The following is a 20983-nucleotide window of genomic DNA, read 5'->3' as shown; positions in this document are numbered from 1 at the left end:
GTGAAGTGGCTAAGTTTGCAGACGACACCAAACTTTTCCGAGTGGTGAAGACCAGAAGTGATTGTGAGGAGCTCCAGAAGGATCTCTCCAGACTGGCAGAATGGGCAGCAAAATGGCAGATGCGCTTCAATGTCAGTAAGTGTAAAGTCATGCACATTGGGGCAAAAAATCAAAACTTTAGATATAGGCTGATGGGTTCTGAGCTGTCTGTGACAGATCAGGAGAGAGATCTTGGGGTGGTGGTGGACAGCTCGATGAAAGTGTCGACCCAATGTGCGGCGGCAGTGAAGAAGGCCAATTCTATGCTTGGGATCATTAGGAAGGGTATTGAGAACAAAATGGCTAGTATTATAATGCCGTTGTACAAATCTATGGTAAGGCCACACTTGGAGTATTGTGTCCAGTTCTGGTCGCCGCATCTCAGAAAAGACATAGTGGAAATGGAAAAGGTGCAAAAGAGAGCGACTAAGATGATAACGGGGCTGGGGCACCTTCCTTATGAGGAAAGGCTACGGCGTTTGGGCCTCTTCAGCCTAGAAAAGAGACGCCTTAGGGGGGACATGATTGAGACATACAAAATTATGCAGGGGATGGACAGAGTGGATAGGGAGATGCTCTTTACACTCTCACATAATACCAGAACCAGGGGACATCCACTAAAATTGAGTGTTGGGCGGGTTAGGACAGACAAAAGAAAATATTTCTTTTACTCAGCGTGTGGTCGGTCTGTGGAACTCCTTGCCACAGGATGTGGTGCTGGCGTCTAGCCTAGACGCCTTTAAAAGGGGATTGGACAAGTTTCTGGAGGAAAAATCCATTATGGGGTACAAGCCATGATGTGTATGCGCAACCTCCTGATTTTAGAACTGGGTTATGTCAGAATGCCAGATGCAAGGGAGGGCACCAGGATGAGGTCTCTTGTTATCTGGTGCGCTCCCTGGGGCATTTGGTGGGCCACTGTGAGATACAGGAAGCTGGACTAGATGGGCCTATGGCCTGATCCAGTGGGGCTGTTCTTATGTTCTTAAGCCATAAACTAGGAATCATGCAGGATCACCAACCTTTGACCCCTTAACAGTGACCAAGAGACCAAGGAGGCTTAATCCTTTCTTGAAGCTTGGAGTCTGCCATTACAAATTAGGTCAGATGAGTTAAAAAGAGACTGAGAAAACAAAATTCAGTCATCTGCTTTGTGCCTCTTTGTACAATCACAATCTTTTTGCATGCACTTGATGGCACTGGCACCACCCTGCAACAACATTTGGTCTTTCTCTGTCTTTATAGCATCTAAGAACTCACTAATTTCTCACCAGCATGTACAGTTCTTTGTCTCCTGCAGACAAGCAATCAAATCTCCTATACACACGTTTTTCAAGTAACTCCTGCTTTCCACCATTGTTGAAACAATGCCCAAAGGTTGTGAATTTGTCACAATCAGTGAATAGATTTCCCAATAATCTGCTAATAACAGATGAGTGAATAGGAAGAAGTGCCCAGAAAAAGAAAAAAAAATTAAAAGACCTAAATAAAGTGGCAGGGAGAAGACAACGGCTGGGATTGACAGAGCTACAAAAATGTTTCCTTAAAACCACAAGTAATGACAAGTGGCACTGCAGTAATAGTGCAGTAAATCTGGGAACCTGAAATATGGAACATTTCCTATACTGTAAGGCCCCCAAAACTAGGGAGCTGCACCAATCCCCAGTACACAACAATCCCAATAAAAGGAAAATATCCAGAGGTGCTGTAGAAGACTGGTTTTATTTTCAGAAAATGGCCTGACACATTTCAAGCTTTACAAGTCTTTGTCAAAGGTACTCTAATAGAAACCCTTCCATTAACATGAAGTAATTACTGCCATTGCCATTTTATACTGAGCACACAATACAAAATCCTCCCCCCCCCCCATTATAAAACCCATATGTTCAAATTGTCTAGAGTTTCTTTAGGGGTTATTCCCTTTAAAAATGAAAGGGTGTAATTTATGTGTTGTTCTTCAAATCCTTTTCACCACCTATTTTACAACAAAAGGTCTTCGCATACAAACCATAGTTAAGTATAAAAATCTTATTTAGCAAATTATTTCTTTTTGAGGAATATTTTCCTAGTTCAGAATTATCTCCATCCATTTTATAGTAGGGAGCCCAGACTCAGATAGCGTCAAGCTTTTATTTTGTTAAAATAATGGTATGAAATAATTTATTCATGCCTTAAAAGCTTTCTTTTTTACTATGGCCTGTATGCAAAGGTCTTTTGTTACAAAATAGATGGTGAAAAGAATTTTAAAAAGAATAATCAACACACACATTTTTCAAGGGAGTACTTCTTAAAGAAATATGGTTTAGAAACTATATTAGATAGGTATTGTGAACTTGTTTTTACAATGAGAAAAATGTTGGGCCATTTTATAAAAATAAGCCAGTTTTTTATGGCACCTCTGGGCATTTTCCTTTTTCTGCTGTACAATAAAACACCAGAGCCAAAATGGCTTCAGAAAAACAAACAAGTTCAAATCCAATCTTAATTGTGGAAGGACTAGCCTGAAAGGATGTATTGACATTGATTTTAGCTGAGTACTGTCAGCTCTAGTTGCCTGTGGTTCTTACTGCTAGGAGGTTATCCACAGTAGCTTCACCCTGAAAGACAAAATGATCAGCTAGTTTTGGAGTCAAGCTAGATCTATAAGGAAAATGCATCTTTTCATTTCCTTTTCACCAAATTTGGCACAGGGCAGAGGGAGCTAGCATGTTTATGTGGCCAGCATAGTGATGTGCCCTTCTGATGAATTGGGCTTTTTATTGTTAGCCCTGCAAATTAATGGGAGAGAGAATTTTTATCTGTGATTGAGGTTTCAGACAGATTAAACTCCTTGAGTCAGGGTTTCATGGAGAAGGGTTAGAAATGGAAAGACAACTCTACCAATTAAATCATTTATAGCTAGCAGCCATAGCAAATATCCATTTTGTGAGGTACTAGTTTTAGTGCTCAAAACTAAATACAGGCAATGAAATAGTTCAGGGGCAGGACTGTAGTCAATATTCTGGCAAATTGTACCAGGGCTGGCTAGTACAGACATGACCGTTACCTGTCTTGAGAAGTTACACTACAAAACCAAGTCTCTTGAAGGATGAAACTATTCTACAGACCAGGGGCGCCCAAAGTTTTTGGCAGGAGGGCCACATCATCTCTCTGACACTGTGTTGGGGGCCGGGGAAAAAAGAATTAATTTACATTTAAAATTTGAATAAATTTACGTAAGTTTACATAAATGAATATATTAAAGATGAACTTGAATGAATGAAGGTCTTGTAATAGCTCAAGGTCTATAAAAGGCCTTGCAAAAAGCAAGGCTGTCCTTTCCTTTGCTGCCGCTACTGCATCACATACATGAAACAGCAAGCAGTGGAGGGAGCCCTCATTCCACAGCTCATGTGAGAGGTCAAACAGTCGCCCTCCCCACTGAAAGTAGTTGTGTCTGGCCACTGTGGGCTCCAGCAAGTCTCTGGAGGGCCAGAGGCTCATTGGAGACTGGGGGCTCCCTGAGGGCCACATTGTGAGCCCTCAAGGGCCAAAAGTGGCCCCAGGGCCAGGGTCTGTAGCAGGGCACCCCTGCTACAGACAGTCATACAAACACGAATTGTCTCATTGCTTTACCCCAATACCTATAGATTGTTTTTTTTTGGTGAGGAACACATAAAAACACAAAACACAATATTTTGTGTTTAAAATATCCAAATAAAAACACAAAACACTGCATTTTGGTGTTTAAGATATTTTCCCAAAATTAAAACACTTTTCCAGTTAGAAATAATACTGAGGCCACATCTGCAGACACTATAACACCTATATCACTTATCTGGTACACTTTTAAAGTGTTGAAAATTAATAAAAATGAGAACTTGGAATAAGATTTGGGATAAAAACACATAACATCACTTTCTGCCTTTCAAATAATGAAATCTGTGAAAAAATAAAACCATTTTTAAACACCCCTACCAATAGCTGACTTTGTAATGTGAAACTGTAAAACCTAATCTAAAATGCTTGTAAGCCTGACTTCTGTCCTGCACTTTCCCAACATGTGTGTGCAACTCCCTTTTATTTATTAATTTTTTAAAAATGTGCAATGAGGCTGTTGTCACCTTTGGTGGACAGAAGGAGTTCTGCTATCAGAAGTAAGAAAGGTTAGTATCCAGCTCATTGCCTGATATTCACAACCAATAAAGGGCGGGGGGAAGTGCATGTGGATGACTGGAAGGACGCATACACTGTGGATGGGAAGAAAAATATTAGAAAGGAGAAGCATCACAAACTCTTGCACAAAGTTGGCCTGGTCACATTTTAATAGACTTCAACTCAGCTTATAACCTTGTGTCTTTAGGTTAAAATGCAAAAGAGAGTTCCAGATAGTATTCTTCCAATGCTCTCTGCTTGTTTCATTAAATGAGAACAGCTACAGATCTGGTACAAATGTAAGTTTAGTGCAAATTTATCTTTTTTGAACAATAGTGGAAAGTTCAATTGGTGCAATAACAAAGAGCAAGAGAAAGCAGAACTGCACTTATGACAAGGTGCAGTTCCACAGTGGAATTCAGGAACAGAAACTGGAGGTGCTCCTTGTTGCCAAAGCCTCTTGATAGGAACCATTTCACAGGTATCAAAAAGGTACTAGGGCAAGGTCACAAGGATGATAGCAGATTCCCTTCTTAATTAACATTTTTATTTAAAGAAACCCATTTCAAATAATAGTTAAACTCTATAAATGTATATAATTTATTAACCATAATGTAATCTCATTAACCTTGAAATCCCAATCTTAACTACCCAATTCCACACACTATAGTATCATCTAGTAAGCTAATTAAAATGACTTTCAAACTATTTCTCCTTCATTTGGTGCCATTATTTATTCTTTTCTGATACTCTGCCCTGGAGGTGTCACAAATCCTCTCTTATTAATTCATTCTCTGTCTCTTTAGGTGCCATGGAAAGTCCTGTTTTTGTCTCAAATCCACTGCTGCCATCTTGCTTCCTTATTAATGCAATGGTATTTTGGGTACTTCCCTTTGCACTGCCATCTTTATATTCTATTTATGTATCTCTTTAGATATTTTCTGAATATCTGAAGATGCTTCTATGCAAGTCAACCAGTCTCTGGGGTGATTCTCTCATGCCATGAGCCAGGATTGAAACTCCTGATTTTCCCCAGTGCTTTTGTTGCAATAAACTGGGAAATTTGAAGGGTCAATGTACCAGGAGGATCACTCATGGGTAGAAACCCACCCACCCACCCAAAGCAACCATCTTGTTGGCCATGAGGCTCTTCATCCTGCAGGCCCTCTCCCGCCAGCACCAGGCAACTGTTGAAGTGAATGGGGAAGAGATGCAAAGACTGGTAAAGGGCAGGGCTTTTCAAACTGGAATGTCACAACGCCCCAGCCTGAAGGCCCTGGCCTCTGCTCCCTTCAGGGGCGGTGGAGGAGAGGAGGGAGGGAGGAGGTAGCGACACAATCCCCAGGATAGTATCGCTAAGGGGGCTGCAGGGGCTTGTTTGGACTTACCAGAGCCTCCTGCAGCCTTCCAGGGATGTGGGGAGCCCTGCACAACCCTCCGCAGGGCTCGCTAGGTCTTCAAAAGTGAAAGTAGAGTGATCACACTCCACTTATGGTTTTGTGGAGGTGGAGCACAATCGTTGCACTTTCACTTTTGAAGACCTGAGGAGCCCGGCAGACACTCGTGCAGGGCTCCTCGCATCCTCGGGAGGCTACAGGAGGCTCTGTTAAGTCCAGCCAAGCCCCTGCAGCCCCCTCACAATGTAATCCTGGGGACTATGTCGCTGCCTCCCCCCCCCCACTCCCACAAGGCCTTACTCCCTTGGAATTTGAAAACTGCTGGATTAAGGGGTTGCCATTACATTACAAAACACAGTGCTATAGTGCCTGCATGAAAATGTCAGAGCAGACAGACTGAGCCTGAGTAAAAGCGCAACACATCTGTCCTTAAGATGAGATGTCTGAAGTTGGATGTTCATAGGCAAGTGACTGCCTGTACAGCCCTACAAATGTGCCCCCATTGCTTTCCCAAAGGCAGAGGTACAGGTGTACACCACTTAACGACAGGGGTACGTTCTCTGATCCCTGCTATGTCATTCAGTGAACATTCAGTCCAATCTATTGCCTTTGTTGTGTAAACAGACATTCCCTGCCAGATACTAGATGGCTGCACAGGCTTCTAGAGATAGATTACCTCTTCTTTGCATTAAGAGCCTCTCTGTTGTGTAAACAGACACTCTGCTGTAGGCTATGTGAAACGTGATTGCCTCATTAAGAGCATCTTTATTGTGCTTTGACCACCGTCATATATGTGGTCAGTCATTAGGCGAACCATTGTTAAGCGGCGGACACCAGTATATTTAAGACTTAAGGGCTGAGTAGAACAGTGCCGCCACACTCCAAAACCCCTACAGTCAGTATCTTAGGGAATGACATGCACCTTTGTGGAAAATCAAAGGACAGCAGCCACTCAAAAGGCTCTTCAAGTGGGAAGCTGTGTGCCCAGGCATGTTGCCACCAGAGAGTCACTGAGCAAGGGGAGGGAAAAGTTCAATTTCCCCTGCCACACCTCTGTTAGCAAAGGAGGCCACTTGGTTAAATAGGAGTAGATTGGAGACTGGGAGGTGCCAGAGCAGGGAGAAAGGGATTTTTCACCCAAGGACAGAGAGGAGGACAACTAGGGGCCACAAAACCTCAAAAGCTGCACCCCCCATTTGTGTAAAGCCTGCCCTGGTAAGGCATATTTCTCCCTGCCCTGCCCCTCCATCAATATTCATGAACACATTGAAGTGATGCTATAGATAACACATGCCCAATTGGAAGGGGGAGAGGAGGAAAACTTTTGAAACTTAATGTTTCCAGTTCTTATAATGCTATTTCCATTTCCATCACCAGAGGGCATAATAAAAATTCAGCTCCCAACTGTATCTTAGCTATTCCCTTACTTCAGTATAAAGGGAACTGGACGTGGTTCCCTTATGGACCACTTCCTGTAATTAGTGGTTAGAACATATTCCTACGTCTTGAATGATCTACACGTTCCAAAATGCCTACACGTTCCAAAATGCCTACATGCATGTACTAGCTTGCTTTACTATCTATTTTGAGTCAGCAGTCACAGTAGACATGCCTGAATGATACACTCACCAACGTTCAAGCAAAAAAGTGCCATTTCCATGTAATTGTGCTCATGTGTTGCATGTGCTTTAAAATTTGTATGTGCTTTATTTGCTCCCACCTGTAACCCTGTAATCCACAAATATTTGTTCTATAGTTTGCAACTTTGAATGTTTTTGAACATGCTTTCAAATACTTCTTTGGTGCTTTCTCAACAGAGCCGTGTATGTATGTAATTGTACTGCTTTTCTAGTTGTGTAACCTGTAGAACCAGTATGCTTTTCAATGGTGCTTTATCCATTATTAAGTTGTTTATATACAGCTGAGGAGAGCTAGCCAGCTCTTGGATGCCTTGCCTCAATGCTTCATCTGTTCATCTTGCTGCAAATGAGAGTGCTAGAACCTGAAATGGGACAATTAAGTAGGGTAGAAAAAGTACCTGAAGAAGTTGCATTAGGGTTTTTGTTTAATTTGCTGCTTGCATTTTAACATCCTTGACAACTTTTATTATCTTCCATTTATTCTCCTTCTGCTAGTTGATCAGTACAGGTCGTATCTGATCATCCACATATTTTTCATCTGCAGATTTGGCTCAAAGTGGGTCACCAACCCACACTGAGCCCAAACAGGGGCGACCTGTAGCTCTCCTAACACAAGCTTATAAGGCCTTTAAATGTCACTTCTGGTTTTGCAGAAAACTGGAATTGACTTTCTCTTAGAAGTCATTCTGAGGGAAGGGGAGGTCACACCAGAGCTCTAGTCGTGTTCAGAGAGTTAAAGGTGCCAAATCTGTGGATTTCATTATTTGTGGACTTCGGCATCCATGGGAGGGGGGGTCTGGGAGCAGGTCCCCTGTGGATGCGTAGGCACCACTTGTACCCTGTTTTAATCCTGTGTATCTTTCTCTCCATTGTTTTATTAGCCTTTAACAAACTTCTTATACTTTTACAGTTTACCTGTCTGGTCCCAGTTCATGTGAGATGGAGCAAGATGCCCTATCTACCAGAATATCCCTTGGATTTTAGGGCTCCTAAAATCTTAATTTGGGAAGATGTCTACCAAGGTGTTCTCATCCTGCCTGGACTCTCTAGTTTTGGATAATGACAGTGATTCCAATCTCACTTTACTCAGTAAGGAGGATGAAGCAGGGAGATGAATATCATCACTGACGGCTAGATGCTGTGATTGTTTTGTCCTCCACTTCCCCTACACAGTTTTTCCTTTTTCCTAGAGCAACATCCTTGGGTATCTACCACAAACTCCACTGCAAATTCACTATAACCATCTCATGTACGCCTCACTGGCATCTATTCTAAGTAAAATGAGAAGCAAAGGTATTCAGTCTGTGACTGGAACTCCCATGGTTTGTTTCCAAAACTAATGAAAAGTTAAAGAAAGGCTGCAGCCATCATTCTGATGAAACTGATGTGACCCCAATCTAGCACAGGAGACCTGTGTGCAGAAGCAATCTTCCACATATAAAAGACAGGTGCACACTGACATCTCCACCTCATCTACACTGAAATGCTCACTGAAGCTCTGCTGAACTAGCTGGCTCTGTCTTTTTACATACATGCAGAAGTACATCCTCATTTCAAGTGTCTAGTTGTTACATATAGTTCACAACTAGATCAGAATTGGGACCACAAAGTTTGACACAAAGGCAATGTAGGCAACATCTCACTCTACCATCTGTGGAAAGTTTGTATAGCTTGCACATTTTCAGTGCCCAATGACTGCAGCTCTGAAAAGCTGCCACATTCAAAAGTAGAGACCAATGAAAGTAGCTTTAAATATTTCTCTCTATTAATACCATCACAATAAGATGCATAAGGCCCAATTTATTATTCAAATAAAAGACAGATACATACTTCACATAACTCAGATCAAAATCTCCAGAGGACACTGCTTTGGTTCCTGACTTCATTGGGGAATGAATTAGATAGACAGTCCCACTGCCAAATGAAATGCTAGGTCACAGAGCAATAAACAGAGACACTTCTTTAAGAGGAAAACACCATGTTGTCACCCAAGTGCCAAATTCGTGTAATCTTGTTGGGATTTACTATGTGTACTTGTATGGGATTTATTAAATATGCTATTTAATATCTACATGAAACCTCTGGGAGAGGTCATCTGGGGAGTTTGGAGTGGGGTGTCATCAACATGCTGATGACACCCAGCTCTATCTCTCCTTTCCTCCAGACTCCAGGGTGGCGGTTGAGGGCCTGGAACGCTGTCTGGAAGCAGTGAGGATCTGGATGGGGGCTAATAAACTGAAATTAAATCCGGATAAGACAGAGGCTCTCCTGGTTCGGAAATCCTCGTTGCAGGTACTGGACTACCGGCTTGCTTTGAATGGGGTTGCACTCTCTCTGAAGGAGCAGGTCCGCAGCTTGGGGGTCCACCTGGATTCGCAACTGCTCCTGGATTCCCAGGTGGCGGTTGTGGCAAGGGGGGCTTCGCTCAGCTTCGGCTGGTGTGCCGGCTGCGGCCGTACTTGGATCGTGCAGACCTGGCCATGGTAATCCATGCCACGGTGACATCGAGGTTAGATTACTGTAACGCGCTTTATGTGGGGCTGCCCCTGAAGACGGTTCGGAAACTGCAATTAGTGCAGAATGTGGCGGCCTGTGTGGTCACTGGAGGTAGGCGGTTTGACTCTGTCAGCCCGCTTCTCCGGGGGCTGCATTGGCTGCCCATTCGTTTCTGGGCCCAATTCAAGGTGCTGGTTTTGACCTTTAAAGCCCTATACTGCTCTGGGCCAGGGTATCTTAGAGATCGCCTACTTCCGTACAATCCGGCTCATCCTCTTAGGTCATCAGAGAAGGCCTTTTTACAAGTGCTGCCGCCTAAGGAGGTACGTGGGGCGACGGCAAGAAATAGGGCCTTCTCAATAGTGGCACCAATGTTATGGAACTCCCTTCCCCTTGACTTGAGAATGGCTCCCTCTCTTGAGACTTTTCGGTGAGGCCTAAAGACCTTTTTGTTTAAACAAGCCTTCTGAGTTCATGGCCTTTTTAACATCTTTTTTATATCTTTTAGTATTTTTACAGGCCTGATTCCTCTATGATTTGCTGCATTTTGCTCTTTTTATCTGACTACTGTTTTTATGGTATCTGTTAATGTGTTTTAATACATTTTTATTCGCTGTTAAATTATGTTTTTAATCTGTTTTTAACATGTTGTAAGCCGCCCTGGGTCCCTTTCAGGGAGAAGGGAAGGATATAAATAAAGTTGTTTATTATTATTATTATTATTATTATTATTATTATTATTATTATTATTATGTGCATCTAACGGAACTTGAACTCACAGCTCAGTCAGTCACTCATTAACTGGGGATTCTTGGGTAAAACCCTATGATCTCATCTGCAAAATGGAAGAGCTAAACACTTCACAAAATTTTACAAGGATAAACAAATTTCCTATAATAAAGCATTTTTCCACACTAAGGACATGGCCAGATGGAATCATTTGTGAGTTCTGGTAAGCAAAATCAACATACTCAGCACATACAAGTCATACAGAGACCATGCTAATCCCCATTTTGGTTTCTGCTAATCAAACCTACCTAGCAAAATTAGCATGGAAGCTGATAGTTCCAAACTAGGATTGTGGTCAACACTTCCTGCCTCCATGCCAGGATTTCCTTCTCTAATATGTACTACTTGTTCAACTTCCTATGCTGGGACAAAGGCCACTGCAGAAGCTGCCATCACAAAAGGTCCTAATGACACATATAACTTTATTGTCTTGTTGCAACATTATTCATCTTGAGACAAATGCTGTCGTAAAATGGCTGTCAATGGAGCACTGAGCACTCTATTGGTGGCCATTTGGGGAATGCTGCTGCAGAAGGCGGCAGCACACCCAAACTGTTGCTGGATTGCCCAGCACCCGCCGGAGCAGTCAAGGCAACGGTGGAGGCAGGGAGTACAAGGGGTGGTAAGGGGCAAAAAAGAGCCAGGAGGGAAAGAATGGGAAGTGGGGAAGCTGCAGGAATGAATTTGGCGGCAATGGTATGCGCCAGATCATATCCCCTTTTTGCAAGCCTCACTACTCCCTTTGTCTCCTCAGACTTGCAGCAGTGAAATCACTAGTGCAGGTCCAAGGAAATCCACTGCGGAGCAGGAGGCTTATGAGGATTTAAATCCCCTTTCCCCTATGAAACCTCCTGATCCCCTCACCCACACACCGCTGGATACAGTCTGCCTGATTTGGCACAGCTGCATGAGTGGGGGTGGGGAAGGGTAGGGTAGGACTCTGTGTTAAATGTGAGCATCCTTGGAAAACTTAAAAGAAGTGTTTGGAAAGGTTTACTGTGACAGCTGGTCCAAACACAGTGAAACACATGAAATAAAACTGGCACTAAGAGAGGAAAAAGCATTTGTAGCTGTGGCTGATTATGTTTCAGTTTTCAGGGCCTAACAAGAGAAGCAATAGAATTTGCACAGTATTTCACTTAACAATATATTTTTACAACAGATCCTTGACTAAGTAGGTAGAATAAACTGGACTTAGGCTTACAGGGGAGCCTGAATCTCTAGAAGGAGATTTGACCCACATTCCTCTCTTTTAATTTTGTATTTTATAATAAATACACTATCTACTGTACTATCTCATTCAGACGAACATAAAGGCTATTTTGCCATTGTCTCCTCACCTGCACACCCTCTCCTGTAAGGGCCGAACAAGACTGAATCTGCCAGACTCTGTCACGAATTGTGTGCAAGTTCAGACCCTCTGCAATCTCGGAAGCAGGGGCTGCCGTCAGCAAATCTTGTTTGTTAGCAAAGATGAGCACAGGAACACCACCGAGTTTCTCCTCTTCCAAGAGCTCTGCTAGCTCCTGTAAAAATCACAAAGATGTATTCAAAAGTGTTTTCAAAAGATTTTTGATTACCAGGAGGCTTATTTTTTTTCCTCTTTCTACAGTGCATCCTATGCATGTCAACTTCAAAGTAAATACTAAGTAAATGGACTTACTGAGTATAGGGCTGCAACCTCTGTTGTACATTTTGGACAAATACTGTAAATTAGTGTTATAGTGAAACACATACTGTACATTAGTGTTCTAGTGAAGCTTGTCTAGCAAAACAGTTTATCATAGAGAATAAGGTTTAAGTTCTTTCAGTGGTACATTATAGGAAGATCAATCTGATATCATCATTTACAAAACTGTGCACTGCCAATCCTAGCCTTCTGGAGACCACACCGATGACACAGCAAAAACAACATATGCTGGCATAGTTACCACTGCCAGTGTAGGGGAGCACTCTGAAAACAGGTGGTTTTATCCTACATATGCTTTGAATTTTGTAGGAATGCTAACTGCAAGCTTTGAACTTTGATCCAGTTTGATCAACTGTAATTCATGGATGGGACAGCCCTGATAGAAACTCCTTCCAGAAACAAAACTCATTTTTATAAAAGGCAGCTATTGTGGCTACAGATGGGAGAACTGAGCATCTCTGTGCAATGGGTTTATGTACACATATTATTTGTTGATAATGTCTATCAATGCATTGGGCATAAGGTGGTTTACAAAAATGGGAAATGAAGCTAGCTGATTTCACTCTAACCACATTCACTGCAAGATTAGCAAAGGCAATGTCCTAAAAGTCAGGTGCCTGGAATATAATGTTTTCTTGTCCAGAACTGGCAATAACCAGTACCAGAAGGAACAAATTTGGTAGAAAAAGCACAAAGTGTTTGTAGTTTTAAAATGGTTTTTAGCACCCCTTTATGGATGATGTTGAAGACCTGTATATGTATGAAAACAAAAAGAGTCTGGTGGCAGTTTAAATTTATTGAGGCACACACTTTTTTGGACTACAACTCATTTCATCAGGTGCATATTGTGTTGTCTTCAGTTGGCAGATATTTCTCCAAGCAAGGATATAAAGACAAAAAGATAGAACAGCAGGATCAAGTGACCATGAAATGCAAGAAGTACTGTATGCAAATTCTAGGTAAAGCTTAAATGTATATAAGATAGGCACAGGAAGATCATAACAGCAGTAATTAGTGATAGCACAGTTAATTAACACTTGGGCAGGCTGATCCAAATTGTGCCGACTCAGTGCCCCACAGAGGCTAGTGCAGGTGAGTGAGGAACTGGGTGGCACAGGTGGTAAGAGAGGGTGACAGGATAGCATTCTGGAGGTGGGGAAGGGGGTTTGGGTGGGGGAGGGCAGAAAAGGAGGCAGATTGGCAATGGTGTTGCAGGCCTAACCCCCATTCTGGGCCTCAGCAGCCTTACATGGGAAAAAAATTTTCCCTTACCCCAAGGTGACCTCCAGCCTGCACATAATCTGTGATGGATACATCATAAGCCACTCAGCCTAGCTATTCCAGTACAGGTTAGGACTGCGTCCTTAGTGAAAAATAAAACTTATCTAGATTCAAGCCAGAATGGATAGAAGAAAACTTTCCTCTAGTCCCGCGTGCATCTGTGTGTAGATACACACACTTGCCAACCGAGAATTACACTACATGTATCTAATGAAGTTGGCTGTAGCTCACAAAATCTTAGGATTCCATATATTTGTTGGTCTTCATAATGTCACAAGAATCCTTGTTGTTTTAGCAGTAAGAAATTAAGGCAGCGACTCCTCTGGAAGTTGTATATGTATCATCATCACCACCACCACCACATTATTCTGAACCCCTTTTTCCGCAATTAACTTCTAAGGCTCTATATGATTTATAATTGGCTCTGTTCTGAATGATGGTAGCCAGAGATTTTAGAATGATACTCTTCTATCATTCCAGGAATAGTACCTAGTATTCCTAATTATTGACCTGGAGATCTGGGACTGACTAAACTCTACTGCAGAGAGGGAGTTACATTATAGGTAAAACTCACCCAAATAGATTAAATTGTTGTAAAACTCTTTATTCTGTTTAAACTGTAATCCAGATGCAATTTAATTAAAATTTCAGTTCAAATGTGTAAAGTAAGAAATACAATTTCTTTGAATTATATTGTAAATTTTAAATATACAATTTCTTTGGATTATACTTTGGGAAAACTGAAAAGGGCCTCAAAAGAGTCATTCTTCCACATTTAGTTAATAAAATAATTTAGCAGAAAGCTATCATAAGCATTGGAGAAGGACTCCCATTTTCCTTAGTCTGCTTGTAAAATGCAAACTATAAAATTATTCCCACCTCAAACATATAAGAATGCTCTATATACTCTAGGATGTAGAAGAAGGCGTACATATACTTAATTCCCAAATGTATGCATTACTTACCTGACCTGTTTCATCAAATCTCTTTCTATCTGCGCTATCAATGACATAAATCTAAAAAGAAAACAGATGAAAGTGTTATCAGAAAGAAATTGAAATTAATTCCTGTTTAAGTTAATGAATCTTGTGCTCTGGAAAATCTAGTTGGGATCACAGTGCTGGTCCCCGTTTTTATATATTTACACACACAGTTTCTCTTCCAGGGCATAGCCAGGGTTACTTTCACTTAGCTTCTTCAAGCATGGTAACAGCTTAATCTCCAGACTACACCTCCTGCCCTTAAGTGAAACTTAGACCCAAACTACATGTGCAGAAATTCATGTGTAAATAGGTATTTCCATTGAATCAGTACACATTGGGATGCAAAACTCATGTGGGGTTCCTTATCCCATAAGTTAAGTTCCATGGAATATACAACTCTCTTTTTGCCACCCTAATCTTGGAGTTTTGATTTTTCCATGTGGGTTTTTGAACACGTTCCTGCAAAACCAATGTGGTTCCTGATATCTATGAGTTTGGCAACTGAGATGGCATCCTATACAGCCTTCCTGGCGAGCCCTTCTTCACCAAAGGTCTTCCTCCTTTACCGCAGCTTCACCACACCTCCTCCTCTCATGCTGCCCACCTACCCAGGGGAGTCTACCTCTCTACTGTCAGGACCATCCACATCAGTTGTGTCATACAATAGCAAGCTTTTCAATAGCAATAGCAGTGTGATGGATGCAGCGCACTGTTATTTGACAAGCCTTCCCAATAGGCATCCAAGGATACAGGTGAATGCTCCCTATCCCATATGGACAGTAGTCTCAAGAGAAGAGAGCCAAACAGGGGAGCAGGAGGGGCCTTTTGAGCATCTGGTAAAGCACCACTAAGTGATTAAAGAATTGTATGTAGGCTCACATTGTGTGATCCTGAAGCCAACAGTTATAAAAATGAGTTGCCTCTGTTGCCATGGTGGCAAAGCACTGGTCCGCCAAAGAGATTGAAGGGGTCCCTGCAACACCTGGTTAACTCTCCACTGACATCTCATTTAAGTGTAATTTGTGAGAGCTACCCCAGGCACAACTGGAGACTACTGGCCTTATGGCAACACCACAAAGTACAGAACGATACCAACCAAGGTAGATACATGTTGAGCGCCTACTTCCAATAACTAGAAGGCTCCATGCCAAATAGCTGCAGGTGTGTGTCTGAATATGCAATCATCCAAATATACACACCTTTATTTGACTGTGCATAGCTTCCAAATAGCACAGGTGTGGGTAGCTGGAGTATCTCCCATTCATGCACACCTGCGTGTTTATGAATGTGCAATCACTTCATGTGTTAAAAATATTCTTGGAAGGGCCGCTCACTTGTGCAATACTCTTCAGCTTGGAGCAGAGCAGGCATCTTAGCTAACATGCTATCTATTTATGAGAGTTCCTTCAAGGTACATCAGGCTAGCGTGAGCTGCATGTTCTAGCTTTTTCTTTCAATCATTATTTTAAATGACGGGTCAGAGTAGAGAGAATCTAAGAAAGTGCCCTCATAGATTAAGACAAACAAAAACATAAGCAGCCAAAATGATACCTGAGGTAAGCAGACTCTGAAGCAAGCCTGGGTAAATAACTGTTAACTACGGATGAGAAAATGGGTACGAGTGACAAAACTCATTTCATGCAAATCTGCCTAGACTAGGTGCACAGAAGTCAAGGTTTATTTGAACTGTCTAGGATAGAGGTGGTGACTGTTTCTATTCCTGCAGTCGTAAGAATAAGCAATTTCTATCTCTTTGTCTCAGGTTGTCTATATGGGGGTAGGATTAGTTTTATTCCCATTGTTTATAATCTTCATGGGTTTGCCAAGCCTTGTCAAGGTGCAAGACTAATCTTAATTTGACAGCAAATGTTAATTTGTCCACATAAATTAGCACACTTCATACTTGTTTTAAACCACAGTCTTCTTGTGTGAACAGATGCACTTACAACACCACATTGGGAACATGTTCAGTTACTTGCTTCTGCCGGTTTATCAGAGAAAGGTGCGGAGTCTTGGTGTCTGCAGCTAACTCCTACAGAACTATCCCAGTAACAGCAGCAATACAGTTCCTTGCAAGCTTATAGCATGTTGATCTTAATATGTACTTAGCTGACTGCTGGTGAAGTCCAAATATTGAGTTTGTTCATTGCAACCCTGGCTGTAATTAACTGAGGGCACAATCCAAACCTGCGCTGGAGCAGGCAAGCCAGGAGGCTTGCGCTGCATCCAACGCAGGTTCGTTGGGTGCAGCGACTCAGCCACGGGCAAAGGGAAGCTCTTCCCCTTACCCCTGGGTAAGGGCTACGTACCCTAATGGGTCTCCTTGGACCTGCGCCACCTCTGGAGTTTATAATAACTGCCGGGTCCCAGCCCTGCTCCCAGCTCCCTGCACGCCCACCTCTGGGGCCGCCCATCGCCTGCCCTGAAATGCCCCCACCTGCCCCCTCCCCGCCCCCTGCCTATCTTTGCCACTTGTGTCGGCACGAGCGTGCCAACACAAACAGCGGCGCAGGAGCTGCTGCGGAGGCTTCTGCCTTCCTTCGCACGTCGGCGCATCTAAATGCACCGACGCAGCTCCCAGCCACGGAGGCGCAAACGTGCTTTATGCCACGTTTGCAACCCCCCAGGGCCTCCTATGCTGGCATAACTGCCGGTTAGGATTGTACCCTAAGAGTGTAATCCTGAGGCGCCCTTGAGCTGGTGCAAGACCCTTGTGCTGGCCCAGGAGGGCCACAATTTGTGCTGTAAGGCATGTTTGCGCCTCCTTGTGAATTGGTTAGGCCGGCGTGCTGGCCCACGGAGGCTGGATTCAACCTTCACACTGACGGAGGGACTGAGCTTGCATCGGCTGAGCTTGGTCGACACAAGGCTCTCAGGTGGGCAGGGAGGAGGCATTCTGGGGTAGGGGAGGGCGGGTGGTGGGCGGCCCTGGGGGTGGGTGCGTGGGGAGCTGGAAGTGGGGCTGGGACCTGGCAGTTATGCCGGATCGCAACCCTGTTCCCCAAGCAATGGCTTCAAGCCGCTCCCCGCTCCTTGGACTTGTGCCACCTCAGGAGGTGGTTTTGCGGAACCGGAGAACGATCGCTCTACTTTCACTTCCAAGAGGCTAGGGAGCCCTGCAGGCGTTCGTGCAGGGCTCCCCGTATCCCGGGAAGGCTGCTGCAGGGACTGGTGAGTACATCCCAGTCCCTGCAGCCCCATTAGCCCCCTTAAGGGGCAGAGGCCAGGGCCCTCAGGCTGGGGCGTCGCGACAGCCTGACCTTGAGAAGACCTCTGTGATTGCCACCCAACTGCAGGATGCAGCACACACCCCACTGGGACAGCTATGCCAGTACTGCAGAGATGGTTAGCATTTGGGCCTAACTAACACTCACTGCATCCAACTATCTTGTCGATTAAATCAATATGAAAGCAATATGTCAAGCTATCAACCTGTACAATAGCCAGCAGACAGACCAAGTAGACCTTGTGGAGTAGCAGGTCTTTCTGAAAACCTCCCTCAGTCACTGTGCTTCAGAAAGCCAACTGAATGAGAACAGGTAAGAGTAGGAGCTGTGGCTGGAAAGCCTTTAGTTCAAAGCTTACCTCAGCTATAAACTCACAAAATGGTCTTTGACTGCAGTCCTAACCACAAGTTCTGTCCACAGGACAAAGAGAAGACTGCTATTCAATGCTGAAGTACATGTCATGTCAGTTGTGTTTGTGGTCCTTTTGTGCCTGGTTTTTGTTTCCTAAGTAACAGTCATATTGGGATCTGGAGGGAAAGGATTCAATTCGTTGCCCCCTCTGCGATCCCACTTTGAATAAGAACCATAGTGGAGCTAAAGGATTAAATTTCCTTTTCCCCCTCACTGAAGTTCTGAACTTGATGTCTTCCTGTCTGCTACCACTCCCCAGTTCTATTTAGATAAATATATATAAATACCAAAGCCCCAAAGGCCATAAATGTGCTTTACAGAACATGCAGTTTGGTCCAAAGTCCCCACTAAACAAGTGTAAGTCAACATATTCATAAGTCCCTATACTGGCAAGTTGCTATCTCCAGCAGAATCTTTATACTGGCAGAACATTATGAATATAAGAGACAACAAGACAGAGCAGGAATATGATAGTGGGAAAAACAAAGCTCAGTCATACGCTTAGATTGCTCTCAGATCAGTACCAGCTTCAACACTCACATAATGTTATGCCTGTAAAACAAACAGCTAAAGTTAAACATTTCCACTGAAGTCAACAGATGGCCCCAGACAAAGGGGCCTCCATCTGTCCCCCCTCTATCTCCAAGGCTGCAACGGGAACTAGGATTCCAACTAACTGCAGAGAATTGCATCACAATACCAGCAGTATACAAGCCTAGCAAAGGAATGCAAATCTCAGATATCGACATGAAACATGGGAATACATTACTCTCCCGTGTGTCCATGGAATTTAGAGCACATTAAAGGGAACTTGGTGACAGATACAGGGCACAGTCCTAACCAACTTTCCAGCACTGGCATAGCTGTGCCAGTGGGGCATGTGCTGCATCCTACAGTTGGGGGGGGGGCAGTCATGGAGGTCTTCTCAAGGTAAGGGAATGTTTGTTCCCTTACCTCGGAGTTGCATTGCCCTTATGTCAGTGCTGGAAAATTGGTTAGGATTGTGGCCACAGTGTTGGAAGGCACTGCTGCACAAACAGCCAAAGTTCACAACAAGGTGGGAAGTATGTTTTACAAACACTTATCAGAATCCTTACTGTTCTTCTACCTCAGGACACCCAACAGGAACTCCACTACTGCAACTGAGGGTACAAAGGCAAGGTGCCTCTAAGAGGTAGTGATGGAGAAAATACTCCCAGTCACGTGTGGACTTGGAAAATAGCCTGGCTTATTATGAGCTGCATCAGACTCTATTGCACCCTGATGATTTCCTAGGAGCACAACAGGGTCTAATCCTCCCTCCCCCACCTGGTAAGCCTCCCATCACCTATTTGCCCACCTCTCTTACTCCCACAGGCAGATAGTAGTGAGGGAATTGAGTCTCTCCCCCCTCCCTTATCTAGCACCTGGCACACTACTACAGCTGCAAATCAGAAGCTCTGGGAAATGCAAAAAGGTCTCTAGAACCCTGACAAACGCACAGCATACTGTACTGCACTGTATACCTAACACATGCCTTTCTATACTATAGTATATAAGATTCAGAGAGTAAAAATAAATATCTTGAATTAGAGCCAGAAAGCAATGGCTATGGGCAGTATCTGGGGGGAATGCCAGTGGGGGAAGAGCCCCATAAAAGTTGATGTGCAATGTGGTTGTACTTTGGTGAAACCTTTCTGTGTTTTATACAGCACTGTAGAGAGAAAAAGGATTTGACTGTGAACACCCCACCTTGGCATCTGATTCATGCTTTTCAGCCCAAAACACAGCAATTTTAAAGAAATGGCAACACCAAATGGAATTGTTAAATAGTAAGTAGCTGAGAAACCAGAATGGCAGATTTCATAATTTACACAGGCACATTGGATTTGGAGGAGTGTTCAGACTGGCTCACTGTTGTAAAACAAATGACTTTGATAGCAATTAAGATAGCAGTATTTGTTAACTGTTGAAGTCACCACATTGCTTAATGCAGCTCTCAACAGTGGATGACGCTTACCAGGATATCAGTGTTCTCAAAATAATTCCTCCAGTATGGCCTGATCTTCCTTTGTCCACCTATGTCCCATACATTCAGTTTGAAACCTTGAGACTGCACACTTTTAATGTTAAAACCCTGCAGCAAGAAACAATAAAGAACAACTGGTGTTAACTTGATGCCTGGCCTCTGGTTCACAGGCACACACCATTCGCAGCTTATATATCACATCTCTGGGAAACCTAACAAGATAAGGCCTGTGTTGCTATTCGGATTGGCTGTGGGCAAGATGAAGGATACAGCAGCCTTGCATGGATCAGGGTCTGCGTCTGTCAAAGCTATAAAGATGTAAGTTTCAGTTCATAACTAGAAGGGAGAGCGTGCTGGGAGGTGAGAGAACACTGCAGATAAGGAAAAAGCACAAGGCCTTGCAAAAAGAGAGCTTCAGTTACTGAAAGCTGAGCCCAATGTGCAGGCTAACGAGAAGCAGAAGTCTGTATGTGAGTTGATATGAGAAAAGTAAAAGCAACAGCTGCACTTCTGATGGGCCCATTTCATCAATTAAAGCTCCAATTGAAAGGGGTGTGCAACTGGAAAAACAGGATGTGGTGCGGGCTGGCAAGGAGCTGCCACACAATATTGGGGATTGGCTCCACACTTGGAATCCGAGGGTGGGCTTTTGCTCTGAGGCGTGGGAGCATCTCACAGGCAATGTGCTCACAGTCTAGGGCTGTGGGAAGGAGACAGAACCTTGCACAATCTCTAGCACCACCCACTGGCCAACTCTGGGATGGTGTCAATTGGGCACTTATCTAGGATTACAGTCTGGCAAAAAATGTTGATCGCTGATGAGTGTAAAGAGGACTGATAGCCACTTCAAGTCCTGCAATTTTAAAGGATACATTATAGATATAAATT

The 20983-nt window shown here is 43.5% G+C and overlaps 1 protein-coding gene across 1 annotated transcript in view; it reads right to left on the bottom strand.

Moving 5' to 3' along the window:
- The window catches only part of ARL3 (ADP ribosylation factor like GTPase 3), a 51427-nt gene that overhangs the window by 11253 nt on the left and 19191 nt on the right, over nt 1-20983 (bottom strand). Inside the window, exons 3-5 of the mRNA XM_066619696.1 lie at nt 20087-20203; nt 14432-14482; nt 11836-12021 (exon numbers count right to left, since the gene is read on the bottom strand). Coding sequence (XP_066475793.1) covers nt 11836-12021; nt 14432-14482; nt 20087-20203 — 354 coding nt within the window. The remainder of the gene's footprint in view (nt 1-11835; nt 12022-14431; nt 14483-20086; nt 20204-20983) is intronic.

The sequence above is a fragment of the Tiliqua scincoides genome, chromosome 3 (assembly GCF_035046505.1).
Source record: "Tiliqua scincoides isolate rTilSci1 chromosome 3, rTilSci1.hap2, whole genome shotgun sequence".
Taxonomy (NCBI): Eukaryota; Metazoa; Chordata; class Lepidosauria; order Squamata; family Scincidae; genus Tiliqua; species Tiliqua scincoides.
This window is presented reverse-complemented; position numbering and strand designations above follow the sequence as displayed.